This window comes from Macrotis lagotis, chromosome 1 (genome assembly GCF_037893015.1).
Source record: "Macrotis lagotis isolate mMagLag1 chromosome 1, bilby.v1.9.chrom.fasta, whole genome shotgun sequence".
Taxonomy (NCBI): Eukaryota; Metazoa; Chordata; class Mammalia; order Peramelemorphia; family Peramelidae; genus Macrotis; species Macrotis lagotis.
In genome coordinates, this window is record NC_133658.1 from 200,100,225 (window position 1) to 200,117,768 (window position 17,544).

The following is a 17,544-nucleotide window of genomic DNA, read 5'->3' on the forward strand; positions in this document are numbered from 1 at the left end:
ACCTAGTATTTGAAATGAACTTCTAAGAATTGATTGGATACCATCAGGTGAAGAGAATATGAAAGAGAGAAGAGGAAAGATGAGGAAACTAAGGTTCAGAGAGGAGTGATTAAGACTGGAAAAGTAGTTTAGATGTATTTATGGAGAGCCTTGAATGTCAGAGTAAGGAGCAGAAAGTTAATTTGATATAGAATGGGGAATTTAGGAATTATTGAAGACATTTGAGCAGAATAACATCATCAGACCTTTCATTAGAAGGATTAATCTGGCAGCGGTAGAAGAAAGAGTGTAGGGAATAGTAAGTAGTAAGTAGAGCAGTTGGCAGACAGTTACTCAGGTGAGACATAATGATAGCCTCATGTGTTAATAACTAGAAGTAGGAATGGAAAGAGTAGGATTAAACCTTAAAGATAGCATAAAGTTAAAATTTATGGGATTTAATGCATGTGAGGACCCAGGCAGAGAGTAAAGGCAAAGATAGTACATCATATATGGTACCTGGGGTTGTGGTACAGTAACAGAAACAAGGTATTGAGGAACAAATGCTCTTTGGAGGAAGGGGGATATCAAAATGAAAGCATTTTGATAATCTGAGTTTAAGATGTATGTAACTTTGTACCTGCTCCCAAGAGAAAAAGAAATTAAACTTGGCCTCAGCAAGAACTTGGAATGAATAGTAGAGGAAATATGAAGGATTCATATTTGGACTTGATGTAAAGGAAAAAAATTCCTTTTGAACAATGAGAGTTATTTCAAAAGCAAATTTAGCTATATTCTTACTAGCTGCAGGGGATTATACTAAAATACAAAACATCAAGAAGACTTGGTCACTCTCCTTGGCTGCAAACTGAGCATTTGTTAATAATAGGTATTAGAATGGAAAAAAATTGACAGTATTTACATTTTTAAATTCCTTTAAAAAAAAAGTACAGGGACAACTAAGTGGCACAGTGGATAGAGTACTGGCCATGGAATCAGGAGGACATGAGTTCAAATACTGCCTCAGACACTTAATAATTGCCTAGTTGGATGACCTTGGGTAAGTCACTTAAATCCATTCCCTTAAATAAATAAAAAAAGTACAGCAGCATATGATTCATTTTACAAGGACTGTGATAAAATAATTAATTGAAATTATTGAAAAATTAAAATTTTCTCTTACATTCAAAGATGTAAACAATTCATTTTTTAAATAATCCCATTTATGATCATGAATATGTTTTCATTTACTGACTCACTAAAGTTAGGGTTCTGTGGTCTTGGAACAGCACAAAACTGTTTGACCCTTTCAGGAATTGAACTCCTAATTTTAATTTTGTTACATTATCTAAGAATAAGTTACTTTTTACAGATTGTGCTTTGAATTTTTTTGTTGTTGTTTATCTTGTTTTTGCTTTTCAGTAGCAAAAAACAGTTTGTGTTGAGCTGTCTGCACTTTCTGGCCTGGTTCTTAATGTGTCGTTTGGCATACGTTTGTGAAATAGTGAACTTGTGTATAGAATTGTGGCACCGTGGACAGAGTAGCAGTCCTGGAGTCAGGAAGATTTGCCTCCCTGAGTTCAAATAGGACCTTAAATGCTTATTAGCTTTGGGACCTTGGGCAAGTAACTTAACCCTATTTGCCTCAGTTTCCTCTTCTGTAAACTGAACTAGAGAAGAGAATGGCAAGCCACTCCAAAATCTTTGTCTAGAAAATTTTAAATGGGATCATGAAGAATCAGACATGGGGCCGTTGGAGCACAATTATTATTGTTATTTTATCTGTAAGGATCCACAATTAAAACTAGCAAAACCCATAATGGTTTAGGCAAATCAGATAAAGATTAAAGTACTTTGAAGAACTAAAGTTATAAAATAAGTAATTCACTGATGTCAAAATCTAAAAGAGAAGGAAAGGCTAAGAGTATTCTTTCATCTCAGGTTCAAGCACATTGCTAGCAATTTTAGGTTTGACGATATCACTGATTTTCGCAGTCTATAAGGACATTTTCCTTTCCTTTAAAGCATGATAGTCTATGACACAAAAAGTTACTCAGATTTGGCAAACTAACACAGCACAACTTTCTATTTTCTTATTTTAAACAAATTCTTGCTTCTGATTATCTGGGATTCTTTGGATAACCAAAGAGAAGCAGCAACAATTCTAGCAGTGAACATCAAAAAGGGCTATCCTGATCCCTAGAACCAGATAGATTCACAAGTGAGTTTACTGAAGATTTAATGAATAAATAATTCCAATACTATATAAACTATTTGGGAAAATAGGCAAAGGAGTTCTTTTTATAACACAAATATGGTTACTGATATCTAAACCAAGAAAAGCAAAAAAAAAAGAAAACTATAGACTAATTTCCCTAATGATTATTGATGCATACATTTTTAAATCCTAGCAAGGATATTACAGCATTATATCACAAAGATTATATACTATGACTAGGTGGTATTTTTACCAGGAATAGAGAGCTGGTTCAATATTAGGAAGACCATCAGCATAATTGACGATATCTTTAATTTTAAAAAGCAAACATATGATTAATCTGAATAGATGTAGCTTTTGAAAAAATAAAACATTTATTCCTATTTTTAAAAAAACACTAGAAAGCATAGGAATAAAATGGAACTTTCCTTAAAATAAGTTCCTCAAAATTCATCAGAAAACATTATCTGTAATGAGGATAGCGAGGATGCCTATTATCCCTACTAATAGTTAATATTATAATAGAAATACTATCTAGAGAATAAGAGAAGAAAAAGATATTAAAATTTTTACAATAAGTAAAGAGCCATCCCTTATTGGAGATGATATGATGGTATACTTAGAGAATCCGCTAAAAAAAACTTGTTGAAACAATTAACAACTTGAGCAACTCCTTCAAAGTTTCAGGATGTTCAGGGGCAACTAGATGCTACAGTGGATAAAGCATTTGCCCTGGAGTAAGGAGAATCTGAGTTCAAATCCTGCCTTAGAAAATAACTATTTAACCTAACCTGATTGCCTTGCAAAGACCAAAAAAAAAAGTTACATTATATAAAATAAATACATATAAATCATCATTCCTATTTAATACCAACAGGAAGAGATAGAAAGAGAATTTCATTTAAAATAACTGCAAATAAGATGAAATACTTGGGATTCTTCCTACTAAGGGAATTCAAGACTCACATAAACACAATTACAAAATGCTTTTTCACACAAATAAAGTCAGATCTAAATAAATCTAGAAATAGTAATTGATCCTGGGTAGCATAAAGCAATATAATAAAAATGACAATTCTACCTAAATTAATTTACTTATTCAGTCATAATACCAAAAATGTATCTTTAGAGTTAAAAAATTACTATCCGAATTCATCTAGAAGAACAAAAGATCAAGAATTTCAAGGGAATCAGTGTCAAATAATGTGAAGAAAATTGATCTGTCAGAACCAAATCTCAAACTGTATTGTAAATTGATAATCATGAAACAATCTGGAACTGGTTAAGAAATAGAATGATGAATCAGTAAAATAGATTGGTTCACAGTAAACAGTAGTAAATGATTATAGCAATCCAGTGTTTGACAAACCAAAAACTGCAAGATTTGGGGATAGTAACTCAATCTCTGACAAAAATTACTGGGAAAACTGGAAAGCACTTTGATATTAAATAGGTATAGACCAAATCTCACCTTGTATACTGAAATATGGTCAAAATAAGTTCATGATTTATACATAAAGGGTGATATCCTAAGCAAATTAGGGGGAACAAGGAAAAATTTTACCTGTCAGATCTATGATTAGGGAAGAGTTTATGCCCAAACAAGAAAGAAAGCATTATAGGATAGCAAATAATTTAATTATAGATTAAAGATTTTTGTACAAAAGCCAAAGCAGCCAAGATTAGAAGGAATGTAGGAAACTGGTGGGGGGTTTATAGTAAATTTCTCTGATAAAGGCCTCATTTCTCAACACATACACACACACACACACACACATACATTATATATATATATATATATATATATATATATGAACTGGGTCAAATTTATAAGAATATGAGTCATTCCCCAGTTGATAAATGGTGAAAGGATATGAATAGTTTTCAGATGAACAAATCAAAATTATCTATAGTCTTATGAAAAAAATGTTCTAAATCACTTTCAGTTACAGAAATCTAAATTAAAACAACTCTGAGGTACTACCGCCCACCTATCAGATTGACTAATATGACAAAGAAGGTAAATGACAAGTAATAGAGGTGATGTGGAAAACAGGGACAGTAGTGCACTGTTGGTGGAATTTGAATGGATCCAACCATTCTGGAGAGCAATTTGAAGCTGTGCCCAAAGTACTAAAAAAAATATGTGTATCTTTCACCCAACAATACCACTAATAGGTCTGTATCCAGAGATATCAAAGAAAAGGAAAAAGGATCCATTTTTATAAAAATATTTGTAGCAACTCTTTTTTTGTGGTGGCAAAGAATTGAAAATTAAAGAGGTGCCCATCAGTTGGGGATTAGCTGAATAATTTGTGGTATATGATTGTGATGTAATATCATTGTACTATAAGAAATGTTGAACAAGCTGCTGTCAGAAATTCCTAGACTTACACAGACTTATTCAAAGTGAAGTGAGTAGAACTAGGAGAATATTACACACAGAGAGAGTAATATTGTAGGAGGATCAATTGTGAATGGCTTAGCCATTCTCAGGCAATACAGTGATCCAAGACTTATATTTCCAAGGACTTCTGATGAAAAATGCTATCCATTTCCAGTGACAGAAGTGATAGGAGTCTGAATGCAAAATGAAACATAGTTTTTAAACTTACAATTTTCTTTTTTTCTCTGTATTTTCCTTTTCAACATAGCAAATATGGAAATATTTTGCATGACTACATGTGTTTTCTCTGTATTCAATTGCTTGCCTTAAGAAATTGTGAAGGGAGAAAGAGAATTTTAAAGGATATTTTAAAATTTTATATGTCATTGAGAAAAAATAAAATTTTAAAAAGAACAGGAAAAAATAAATATCAGCTTTAAATAAATAAATAAATCTCCCTAAGTCATAGATTTGTGGTCTTTTTAGGATTCTGTAACCAAGTGAATTATAAAAAAGTCTTTTTTTTCAGATTTGTTGAGAGGGACAACATGCATCTAATTTTTATTTCATGGACAGATAGTAAATGTGATCAGTGAGAAGGGAACAGAATTGAATAATTTGTAAAAATTGTGAAAATTTGTTTATGGAAAAAAAGTTTGTAAAAATAATTTGTAGAAAATGTTAAGTTCATTTAAAGCCCCTAGATTTTCCCTGAAACAAAAGGGAAATCTTTAATGCTAGAATTCTTTGGGTGGGATTAGATGACTGCTATTCATGAAATGGTACAATCCTCAAAGAACTGTAACTGATTACTATCCACAGAGCAATGGAGAAATGAATGGTAGATTTGACAAACTGCATCATATTACAGACTAGGGATTTCAAAGGAGAAGCAGAATAATAAAAGATATCCTTAGTAAAATGTTTAAGACAAAAAGATGGGTGTGTCCCAGGGTGATTCAAAGATAATTAGTTAATTGTTTATATCTACAGTTAGTATCTTTATGATACCAAGAGAAATCAGGGAGGCATCTCATCATGTTGAATGGATTGTCTGTAGAAAACTTTAGAGAAACGTGTAAAAAAGTTTCTCATGAACTGGGCAAGTATAGATAAGTTGCATGCAACATTGGAATTCCCATAGTATTGAGATATTTTTGAGCATTACATTCTTATTTAGCATCAAAATGCTAGATTAATGACCTTACTTTAAATATTTGCCAGTGAGATAGTTGTCTAAGAATGATATTTTTGATTAAGTTATTAAGTTAAATCTAGTTAATTTTTCATGCTAGGGAGGAAAAAGGATAGACATAATCTTTATAATATTAAAACTTTAAGAGATTAGTCTATGAACCAGCTCAAAATATCCTTGTAGGCCACCAGTAAGCTAGAGTTTGAGAATTCCTGTGTTACAACATTTGAGGATAAGATTTAAAAATATCTCCTAACCAAATACATGAACACTTAATTTGACTCAAATTATGTACTACAAGCTAATTTTATGAAATGACCTGTTAGGGAATAGTTTGGTTAAGATGATTGATGCAAATCTAGAGAAAGTGAAAACTTTCATTTAACACAGTAGTGATAAAATGCCTTTTTTTCCTCCAATATTTTTGGTTTCTTTGTTATTTATTATCTACATTTTGCTATTTTATTGGTGGTTGTTCTTGTTCAGACCTGTAACTTCATTGATGTAGGGAACTCCAAGTGAGGAAATTCCTTAATTAGTATTTGTTTTACAACTTGAGAATCCTACAGAGTGTCTGGGACACTAATTCACCCAGAATTAGTCAGTCAATAAACATTAATTAATCCCCAACTATGTACCAGAGTCTATACTAAGTACTGGGAATTATAAAAGGGTTGTAAAAGACAGCCCCTTCAGTCAAAGGATTCACAGTCTAAAGCAAAAAAAAAAAAAAAAAAAAAAAACATATTAAACACTTCACAAATAAGATAAACAGGAAGTAATTAAAAGAGGGAAGGCACTAGAATTAAGAGTCACACAGTTAATTTGGATCAGAAGTGAGATTTGAATACAGATTTCTTGGTTTTTAGGCCGACTATCCATTATCCATTATGCTATACTGCCTCTAGTTATTGGATATGAAATTAAATTAGATCATTTAATTTTTGCAAGGCAGTGGAGTTGAGTGACTTACCCAAAGTCACACAGTTAGGTAATTATTAAGTGTTGGAGGCTGGATTTGAACTCAGGTCCTCCTGATTCCAGAGCTGGTGCTTGATCCACTGCACCACCTAGTGGCCCCTAAATTAGATCATTTAAATTAACGTAGACCAAAATGTTTGTTACAATCGTGTTTTACTGATTATTGTTTCATTTTAATGCTTTTACAGAAGAAAATCCTCAAGATCTACCAAAAAGAAGAAGAAGAAGAAGACGAAAACTAAAGACCATTTTGCAAAATCCCCATAATGTCCATGTAGGACAAACAGAATTTGAAAAGAATGAGAGCCATTTACAAGAAAAATCACAGCCACAGCATACAGATGGTCCACAAATAAGCAAAAATAAAAAAAGGAAACTGAAAAAAAAACAGCAAAAGGAAAGGAAGAGAGCAGCTGGCCTACTAACAAAAGCCACTGGCATCAGTTTTACATACCAGCCTGAGAGCAACAGTGAAGGAGAAGATTTTAAAGATACCAATGAAAAGGCAGATGGCATTCTAGACTTCTTGCAGGCAACACAAGAAATTTATTTCTCTGACAGTATGTTCTTCCCTCTTTCATCTTTAGAATAATGGTACCAGTTTGGAATTTATTATTCAAATGTTGCGCCATAGAATATTCAAAATAAATAAATAGTACAGAGACAAATTTAGGATATTTTACTTCTTCCAGAAAAATATATCAGTACCTTAACTGCTGGCTCAAGATATATCTATTGGAGCAAATTGCAGTTGAATTCAGTGAAGTTCTTAAGAAGGGATGTTTACCAAACAAATTAATAGCTCCATTTTAAGATAGGTGGTCATCATTAACTATGTTTCAATGTAAAGTAAATATAGATAAGAGAATATGGAAAATTCTGCAGTTTTATGTTCTAAAGTACCTTGGAAGTAAAATATTAATAGTTTATTTCTTTTTCTTCTCTACTTAATATTTTTAGCATGCCTTTATTGAGCACTTGCAGTATGCTTAGAAGGCTCTAATATATGACAGAGAAATTATAATGCCTTGTATTTGTATAGATTTTTAAATCCCTGCCCCTGGTGATTTAAAAAAGCAAAAAAAGATGATCTTTGGGAACCAATGTGGGTTTAATAGAGAGAAAGATATGCCAAATTAATTATATTTATTCTTTTGATGTTATAAGACTGAGGACATGTTAATATTAGTTTGATATGAATTGACAGGGATCCAGCTTGTCAGTGTCTCATGCTATCACTGTGGAGATTCAGAGCCCAAATGATAATCATTAAATGGATTTAGCTATTTAAACAACCATATTCAGTATTTTATCAAATAATTGTCATTCTGGAGAGAGTCCCCTATGATTTGTCTTAATTTAGTATTTTTATCAGTGTCTTAAATAAAAACATAGAAGACATGTTAATTAAGTTTCTATATCCCACAAAACTGAGACTAATGCCTAAGGTTGATTAACAAATTCCATGTATTTGAGCTTTTCACATAAACATGCTTTAGGAGCCTCATGAACTAAATTTTTTGTCTTTGGCACTAGTTTGTCTTGGCATATTTTACCCAACAATTCACTTGGGTCCTTCATTGAAAACAGGAGTCTAAATTTATTAATTAACCAAAATTAAAATGTAAATGATCACATCTGGGAAATAAACTGAGAGTCAAATATGCAAATCATTATTCATTAAAAGTGAGAATTAATTCAATCAGATAACTATTTTTTCAAAAAGTACTTTAAGAATTTTTTATTGTTAAATCAACTTCTGAAGCCATAGCTAAGCAAAGAATGCACTTAAATAAGGGAAGTATAGAGAGATAGTTAAACAAAAATTTTAATGCTTCAACTTTAGCATATTTCTGGAAAAACAAAACAGTAAAGACAATTTCCTAGGATATAATTGTGTGGTGTGTGGTATGTTGAAACTATTGGTTAGCCAGAGAGGTAGTAATAGACCTTACCTTTTTTTTTATCATTATTTGATCCTGGGTAGACCATGTATTTACTTATTCCATAGCATGTTTTTTGCATATGGTCTTAGTTGGTTTGTTTTTAGATCTGTATATTCTTTTAACAAGTCTTCAGAAGGATAACTCTTATTCAGAAATAACAAAGATAAGTGGGTGAGGAAGAAGTATTGGTGATACTATATAATAAAAAGACATACATGAAGAACACTTGGTGAAGATCCACAGAAGCAAAAATGGAAAGGGTATGTTACACTACTAGATTACAGAAAGAAGAAGGTATACTAGATGAAGTGATATAGGCATTTACTAAAATATGTGCACTCCAAAAGTAGAAGTATTGAATCGAGATTTGAGTAGTCATCTATCAGAAATGTTTCCTAGATTGAGAGCAAGATTGAGTTTCGTGACCTGAAAGTTACTGTCATAATCTAAATATTCTGTCAACTCAAAGACAAACTACATAGTAAAATACTCAGGTGATAATTAGAAATTTTTCTGAATTTCCTTTTAGTATTCTCTTCATTTAAAAATTAATTTAGCTTTCCCACCCTTTATGCTACCAAAACATGTTGTTACTATGTAGAAGCTTATTATAGACATTACATGATGAGGAAACTTGAGGTCAAGAAAAGTCAAGTGTTATGCCCAAGCTAACCCAGATAGCACAGAACTGGCATTCAAACCTAAGGCCTATATTCCAAAGTCAACAGTCTTTCACTGTAAATGAAGATAATTGCTTCACTATTAACCCTCCTTCCAGTTCTACCCAGAACTCTTATAAGAATTGATAAGAGAATACTTGTTAGATTGAGCCATAAAAAGACATCTTAAAATAAGCTTTGAAGTTAAATGTCCTTGCCTTATCACTCTACCCTCCTCCACATTTCTTGAGGCAGCACACTTTCTCCTCATTTCCTAGTGAGATGCAGTTGTCTGTAATAGTTACATTCTCTTGGCAAACTACCAAAAAGAAGAAACTCTCAGCATGGGATATGGCTTGTCCATGGTGGTCCAGATGTGTGCTTAAAAAACTCACTTTCTGCCACTCTCCAATTCTAAAAGGCCCATGAGCCTGAAATTCTGCATCTTTTTTCTCAACTGATGCCTGGAATCACATTCCTTGGAATAGCCAAGCTCCTTTCTGAGGCAGCAGCCTGGAACAGAGGGAACTTCATCTATTCTTAGGTGAGTCATTCTGGCTCTGCTGAGAAATGATAACATACACATTTCTCAGATTCTTTAGTAACTGGTGATAGTTCAGTTTCCAGAGGCATAGCAGTCTCCTCCTTTACAGCAGCAGAATTTCATACATACACTTTTGTTATGGCTGTTTTCTACCTCAACAAGCTATAGTATACAGGCTATGTCAATTATTGTTTTTAAATTTAACTTACTCTTAAGAACTCTAATTATAGGAAAATAACAAATTCAATATAGGGTAACTTGTCACATTGACAAAAAATTCTTTAGTTCTCAAAGAATTCAGCAAAAACAACTTTTAAATAAGGTAATACCATTAAATACTTTAGTACAGTTAATTTAAGTGTTACTCTGACAATCACAAATTGCCTGGGAGAAACCATTTTTGGACATCTTAATTATTAGAAAACTCATCTTATACCATGGTAAAAATTTGTCTCCCTTTAACTTCTATCTTCTGAAAAATACAGGATAAACTTATCCCTTCTACCATAAACTTAACTGAATTGGAAGGGACTTTTTGTGAAATACTGTCTACCTTTTGATTGGAGATGAAGAATTAATGACCAGAAGGTAGAATAAGTGCTCAACTCAACCATTAGTGAAAGGATATTCAGTGACTACCTGAAATTCAAGAAATTCCAAAAATGAGGGAGCTAACAGGAGTAAAGGCTAATTGATCAAAGTGAACATTGAATGAAGATGCCCAGAGAACTAGATTGAGATAGATAGGACAGGAAAGGAAGAACTAAGATAGACATTAAAAAAATTATGAACCAGAACACAAGATTATATAGAACTCAGTCACTATGGGGAAAACGTCTTGTAATGTGATTTAAAAAAACCAACTTGGTGATGCCAGATACTGTCCTTTGCATCTCAAAGGAGGTCTATTTTTAGGATCCAGGAAACAGACCCAATTCTCCCTCCTAGAATGTCTCCCTAGAGACAGACTTTGATTTAGTGGTGTGCCAACTATGAAATATTCTCACCAGCATATGACCATGATTTCTCATGTATTCCCACACTCACTATTCCAGCCCACACCCTCCCTTAGATATCTTAGGCAGCTTTAGTCAAAAAACCTTTATTATGCTTCTACTTAATTGTGCTAAACTCTGGGGATACAAAGAAGGTGTGACTGTTCCAGCCCTCAAAGAGCTTATAATCTAACAGGAAGACAAAAAATGAAACCAGAAAGCATGGTAGGGGAAAGGTGCCCCCTGATCCCAGAGTAGTGCTGCCAAGTCAGAAATAAGATGTTCTGAGCTTAGTCACCTACTTAAATAGAAGTTTTGGAATTTATGTCTCCATAAACAGAGTAATGATTAAGATGAGTTACAGAGATGATGGAATCTTACAGGATGTTGATATGTATTACGGATTCATTCATGTTAGTAATTAAAGACAACTCTGATAATAGACTTGTCTTATCAATCAGATCAGGGTTGGGGAATGCCAAAAAAGCTAAAGGATAGATCTCAGGATCATGCAGTGACCAATAATAGATGGGGGTTATTGTGGATTTATAGGACAAAACAAGAATTGAATGTCCCAGGGATCAGTATCTGAATTACCACTGGAGCATGCTATACCTAGTGATCTGCCTGTGACTACCTGGGAGTGCAGTGTATAGATGTTCAAGATACAGAATGTTATTTGCATAAAAAGTATATTCTAATTGTCTAAAGATAGCTATTGTTATAACTGTGTATAACCTCCATCTCTTTTCTTTACTCTGACAGCAAACATTTTCAGGTCTCTTTAGCATTGAATTTAGCAAATAACTCTTCTTTACTAAACCCTAAAGCCTTTTATCAGTACTTCCCCTCCATCATCTTTCTGTAGCATTTGCAACCATCAACTGCCCATTCCCTCTTAATAGACTCTTTCCTCAATTTCTATGGCACTCATGTTTCTCCTATCTAAGGCACTGCTTGAATTCCTCCATTAATTCATCTTCTTGTTGTTCCCTGCCCCCCCAGTCTCATTCAATATTATTTCAATTATCACTTCTATGTAGTGGGCTCTGAAATTCCTGCATAGTCAGTCCTGAACTCTCAAGTCACTCCCCACTTGAGCATCAGAATTGCCTGACCTCCCTTCCTGCATTCTCTACTATCTTTACTCTCTTCTTTATAAAGGTCATAGGTCTAGAGCAGAAATCTAGACCAATCCATGTAGATTCACGAGGAACAATTCATGTAAAATTCACCTAATTTCCTTTCTAATTAGGAAAAGAAACTAGCAAATCAGAATTCTATTGACAGGACATCTTGATTTCATCCAAGTATTTTATATGAAAAGTCATAAAAGTCTAGTAGACAAGATGGAAAAATATGGGCTAGATGAGACTATAGCTTGTTTGACTTTACCTAGAAGAGTCTAGTTCCTAGTTTCTAGGATGCTACATTTTTAAGACCAGCACAAAAATCTGAGGGATTACTAAAATTTTATTTGTGAACCAACCTTTATTTTACATAAAGTGAGGTTGAACTATACTTTTTTTCTTTTGAGACCTGATTTTTTTGCAAATAATTGATTGTGATGGAACCACTTTTAAATAAGTTATAATTAAAGGCATACAAAAAATTTTACTGTCTGTGGTTGCTGCATTATTTTTAAATCTACTAACTTGTATTTTTGACACATTTTACAAACATGGAAATACCTTTTATATTTGATAGATTTGAAATTATATGTGATCAAATTCCTATAATATCTGATATCATATTTATGATTGATATTTTATTTGATATTTGATTCTCTCTAGCATGTTTTTCAAATACAATACATTGCAGTTGGAAAGACTTGTACATGCCCATTAATAATTCTATTCTATGTAATAAACATGTAGTGTTTATTATATAGTGAAAGTCAATTTAGAGTTTTGCTCTTATTCACTTCCTTATCTATTGTGTGTGTGTGTGCACGCATGTACTCTTGTGCCCTGCCTTCAAATCATTTATCATAGTACTATACTTCAGAGAAGCAATACTGTATGGTTTATAGATTTGGGGTTAAGCCCTGGCTTCTAGGTGCTGACTTTGTCCATCTTAGAGAATTATTATAAATATCAAATGAAATGATGTATATAAAAGTACTATTGTAAAGTTATACATAAATATCAGACAGTATTCTAATCATTTCTTTTGTGACATTGAGCGATGTAAAATTATAGATTTTAAAACAGCATAAACATTGAAATATCATTGCATAAATGCTAAGTTATCTCATCTTGTTTTCTTTAGGTAATTCTAAGTCTTCTGGTCCAACTGCCCATTTGGAAACTATCCAGGAGATTTTTAGACATTTTGAATTTCATCACATAGCTTCCTCAGATATAATTCTTTTACACCAGATGAAAACTTTGGTACTTTTGCAAGATACTGAAAGATTGAAGAGTGCCTTGGAACAGTTCCAAGAACAATGCATGATGCCTCCTGGTATGTACTGTAATTTATTAATCATATGTTTATGTTTTTCTCAATGTTTGTCTCAAAAAAACCTTAAGAACATAATAATGAATCAGGATATGCAATGATATACATATGATTTGCTTGAATAACATAGTCCCAAAGAAAGATACTTTCATTGCTTCTTTGATATGTTTATGGAACAATATACATCCACTCCAGTTTTCTATTGTATATTAGAGAATGGTTATAAACCCCAAAGGTAAGTCTTTTATAATTTTATCTGGAATAGGAAAACTCATTTCTTCCTCTTCTCATCCTTTAGCTTCCTGCTAGAATAATTAGTAGTTTTCTTGCACCCTTTAATTTTAGAAGCCAAAAAGGGAAAAATTAAAATAATCAGAATTTTAGCTTTTATTTGAGATATTTTCATTCAGGGTTTTTACTATATTAGCAATATTATAAGCCCGAGGGAAGATATAAGGAAGTACGCACCATAGATTCTGCCCTCAAGAAGTATAAAATCTAGTTGAAGAGAACTAAATACTAAAGCTAGCTATTTTTGTGGTGGCATATAATTGGAAATTGAGATGATTCCCTTTAATTAGGTAATAGCTGAACAAATTATGGTATATGAATGTGATGGAATACTACCGTGCTGTAAGAAATGAAGAAGGGGAATAGGTGCAGAAAAATTTGGGAAGACATATAAACTGATGCAAAGTGGGGTGAGCAGAACCAGGAGAAAAAAGCTACATAATAACAGCAATGTTATAAAAATTATAAACTGAAAATCTTTGTAACTTTGAGCAATACAGCAATCCATCACTACTCCAAAGGATTCGCCATATAAAATGTCCTCTACCACCAGTTAGAGAACTGATGGTCTGAGGGAGTACAGATAGAAACATATTTTTATTTCTTTTCTTGATTTTCCTTGTTTTTTTTTATTTTTTGGAACATGGTTAATGTGGAAATATGTTTCACATAACTTCATATATACATATATGTGTGTGTGTGTATACATATATATGAATGAATATAAATAAAATGACTATCATTTCTTTCTAGCCTGAATGGATAGGGGGAGTGGTGAAGGGAAGGTGAGAACTTGGACCTGAAAGTAAAAATAAACTATTTTTAAAACTACAATGCTAGACAATATAATAATAATACAAGAGACATCATAAGCTTTTAATTTAATATAAGTGGGGGCAGCTAGGTGATGCAGTGGATAGAGCACTGGCCCTGGAGTCAGGAGGACCTGAGTTCAAATCCGGCCTCAGACACTTAATAATTACCTAGCTGTGTGACCTTGGGCAAGTCACTTAACCCCACTGCCTTGCAAAAAAAATAACAATTTAGTATAAAATGAATGGAACAAGTAATATATATTATGAGTTTATGAAATTGAGAAATTATTGGTTTGGACTGATCAGGGATGACTGAATGGAGACAATGGTAACTGAGCCAGAGTTTGACAAATGTCAAATTGTCAAATTTATAAGAAAGGATTTTTTTTTTTAAAGAAGAAGCTATAGCAGATTTAACCCTCCTGGCGACTACTTTTGAAACTGATAGGATTTAAATAATATAATTTTAAAATTAATTTTTATATGCATTTTTAATTTAGAAAATTTAATTTAGAAAAAAGAAGTCTATCTATTGAATTTAAGCAGTGCACATTTACTTTAGTATCATAATATCCATAATATTCAAATGGAAATATTATTGATTCTGTAGTCACTGGACCTAGATTCAGTAGATACTTAACTAATCAACGAACCTTGGGCAAGCCAGTTAACCTCTTAAGGCTTTGATTTTATCATCCATAAAATATGGAGACTGATTTCTGAACTATATTTTGGCTTCAGATGCTCTCTTATTTTTTTCTTTGATTATTCTATTTTAAATATACAGCAAAAGGAGAATAGGTAGTAAAGGTTAATCTTAAGCATCATATGAAAAGTTAGTTGATATATACACATATGTATTTCAAAGTATAAATTAAAATAGCTATGGATATAGATAGAAGTAATATTATAGATTTTTGAAATGATTTAAAAGAATCATTTTTAGGCATATTATCACATATCTATATCAGTAGATATATATATATATATATATATATATATATATATATATATATATATGTACATAAACCTAGTCTTTTTATGTTGAATTTTATTCTCTAGAAATTTTTTGTTTTGTTTTGTTTTACTTGTGCTTTATTTGGCATGGAATAAAAAAGTGCCTTACCTGACTTTCCATATATATTTCTCAATACAATCAAATGATTAACAACAAAGACAGTTGAGAAAGGGAAAACTTTAGTTCATGTGACTGGATCCATGCTGATTTAAGCCCAGTAAAAATCTCTGGCAGCTTCTTTTCCCATTCCTTTTTCCCTTCCTTCACTGTTTTTTCTGTTAACTTGGGAACTTTTTAGTAACTTATGAAATTTTTGTATTAACCCATGAATTAAAATGTAAGCCTTTTCTTACCCTTGTGAGTCAGAGATTCTAGGAATTTCTTTACCCCAAATACACCTACATGGATCCTTAAGCCCCCTTCTCCTCAAGTTCATTCATCAGTAATCAGTAGGATGAGAATAATTGTAATAATGAGAAGTCATTGTGAGGATCTAATGAATATTTTCAAAACAATTCACAAAGTGCTTAATACATAGTAGTAGGTGCCATATAAATACATAGGGGAAGGAGTATTGTCTTTGTCTTCCAGATGGTCCACCTTAAATTATGGACCCAAAATTGAAGCTAAAACCCAAGAGTGAGATAATAGCTTCTAGAGGGTAACAAATGGGGAAAGTAGAAAGGAAAGGGATATTTTTTTTGAAAGGGGTACTCCAAATGAAATGTTATTCAAATTAGAGAGGGGAAGTCTTCTGTACCATACCCTTTTTAATAGTTTCATAAAAAGAGTAGCAAAGAGTGAGAGAATAATAAAAACTCAGGGAATAAGATCAGGGATATGGAAGAGAATATTAAGGAGAATGTTGGAGGAGATGGATCAAAGTAAAAAAAAATAAACAGGGACTAAGTGAAAATTTAAATTAGGAGGAAAAATAATAAAAATAAATTGGAACAAAACATCAACTTAATAATAACTCTAACTATGAATGGATTAAACTCATCAGTAAAATGAAAGAGAATAGAAGACTAAATAATAAAACCAGAACAACAGTTGGCTTTATCCAAAATGCTTAAAAGCAAATTATAAGGAATATTAAAAATCTTCCTGCAAAATACTTAATGCAAATATTAAAACATATTGAAATATTCATAGCATATTTTGTGATTGCAAAAAATGGAAACAAAGAATATACTCATAACTTCAGGAATGGCTTTAAAAACCTATGCTATCTATATCATTATAATGGAATATCAATATATAGGAAAAAATTACAAATGTATGAAATTCAAAAAAAGCTTTTTTTATTAAAGAACTGTTATAGATTGAAATTGAAATTACTAGACTCAACCATATATGCAATAATTAAACCCATGTAAATGAAAAGATCACTGAAGGTGAACTCTTAAGTCATTTTTAAATTAATGAAGGTACAATAATGAAACATCTTCCTTTTGAGATACAGGGGCTTATTGAAGAAGTATGGTGCTTGCCTTATCAGATAGTCACTGTATCAGATATTTTTACCTGATTGATTTTCTTTGATATAAGGGAAGATTCAATCTGGAGTGAAGATAGGTTTTCCCTCAACAAATGATTACTATAAGGATAAAAATCATCAATGAAATATAGTTTACAAGTTAATAAAAGAAAAGAAATAGATACTTTTTTTGACAAAAGTGGGGTTAGGGGAAGGAAGGGGGTGGCCAGGCACATGATTTCATAAGTGAGCTCCTAGTAATGAAACACCATCTACTGCTTCAAATCTACGACTGATGATAGTTTCATAGAGTCCCCTGTGGAATTAAAAAGTTAAATGACTTGCCCGAAGTCACTCAAGGCGTGTATGTCAGAGGTAGGATTTGAATGAAAGATGTCCTGACTTTAAGACCAGCCTTTACAGATTGAAAATTAGGATCTGGAATAAAATATTATGTTTTAGTTCATTCCCCCAAAAGGTAGGTATTGCAATCATGATTTTAGTTAAGGCAAAGATAAGATTGATCATTTCATAAGAGGAATTAACAGGTAAACTTAATATATTATGAATCAAA

At 32.2% G+C, this 17,544-nt stretch overlaps 1 protein-coding gene across 7 annotated transcripts in view; it reads left to right on the top strand.

The window, feature by feature from the left end:
* The window catches only part of ERICH1 (glutamate rich 1), a 77,886-nt gene that overhangs the window by 55,406 nt on the left and 4,936 nt on the right, over window positions 1-17,544 (top strand). For all 7 annotated transcript variants that reach the window (XM_074209551.1, XM_074209548.1, XM_074209552.1 and 4 more), the window contains 2 exons: window positions 6,948-7,319; window positions 13,175-13,369. In XM_074209551.1, the coding sequence (XP_074065652.1) occupies window positions 6,948-7,319; window positions 13,175-13,369 (567 nt within the window). The remainder of the gene's footprint in view (window positions 1-6,947; window positions 7,320-13,174; window positions 13,370-17,544) is intronic.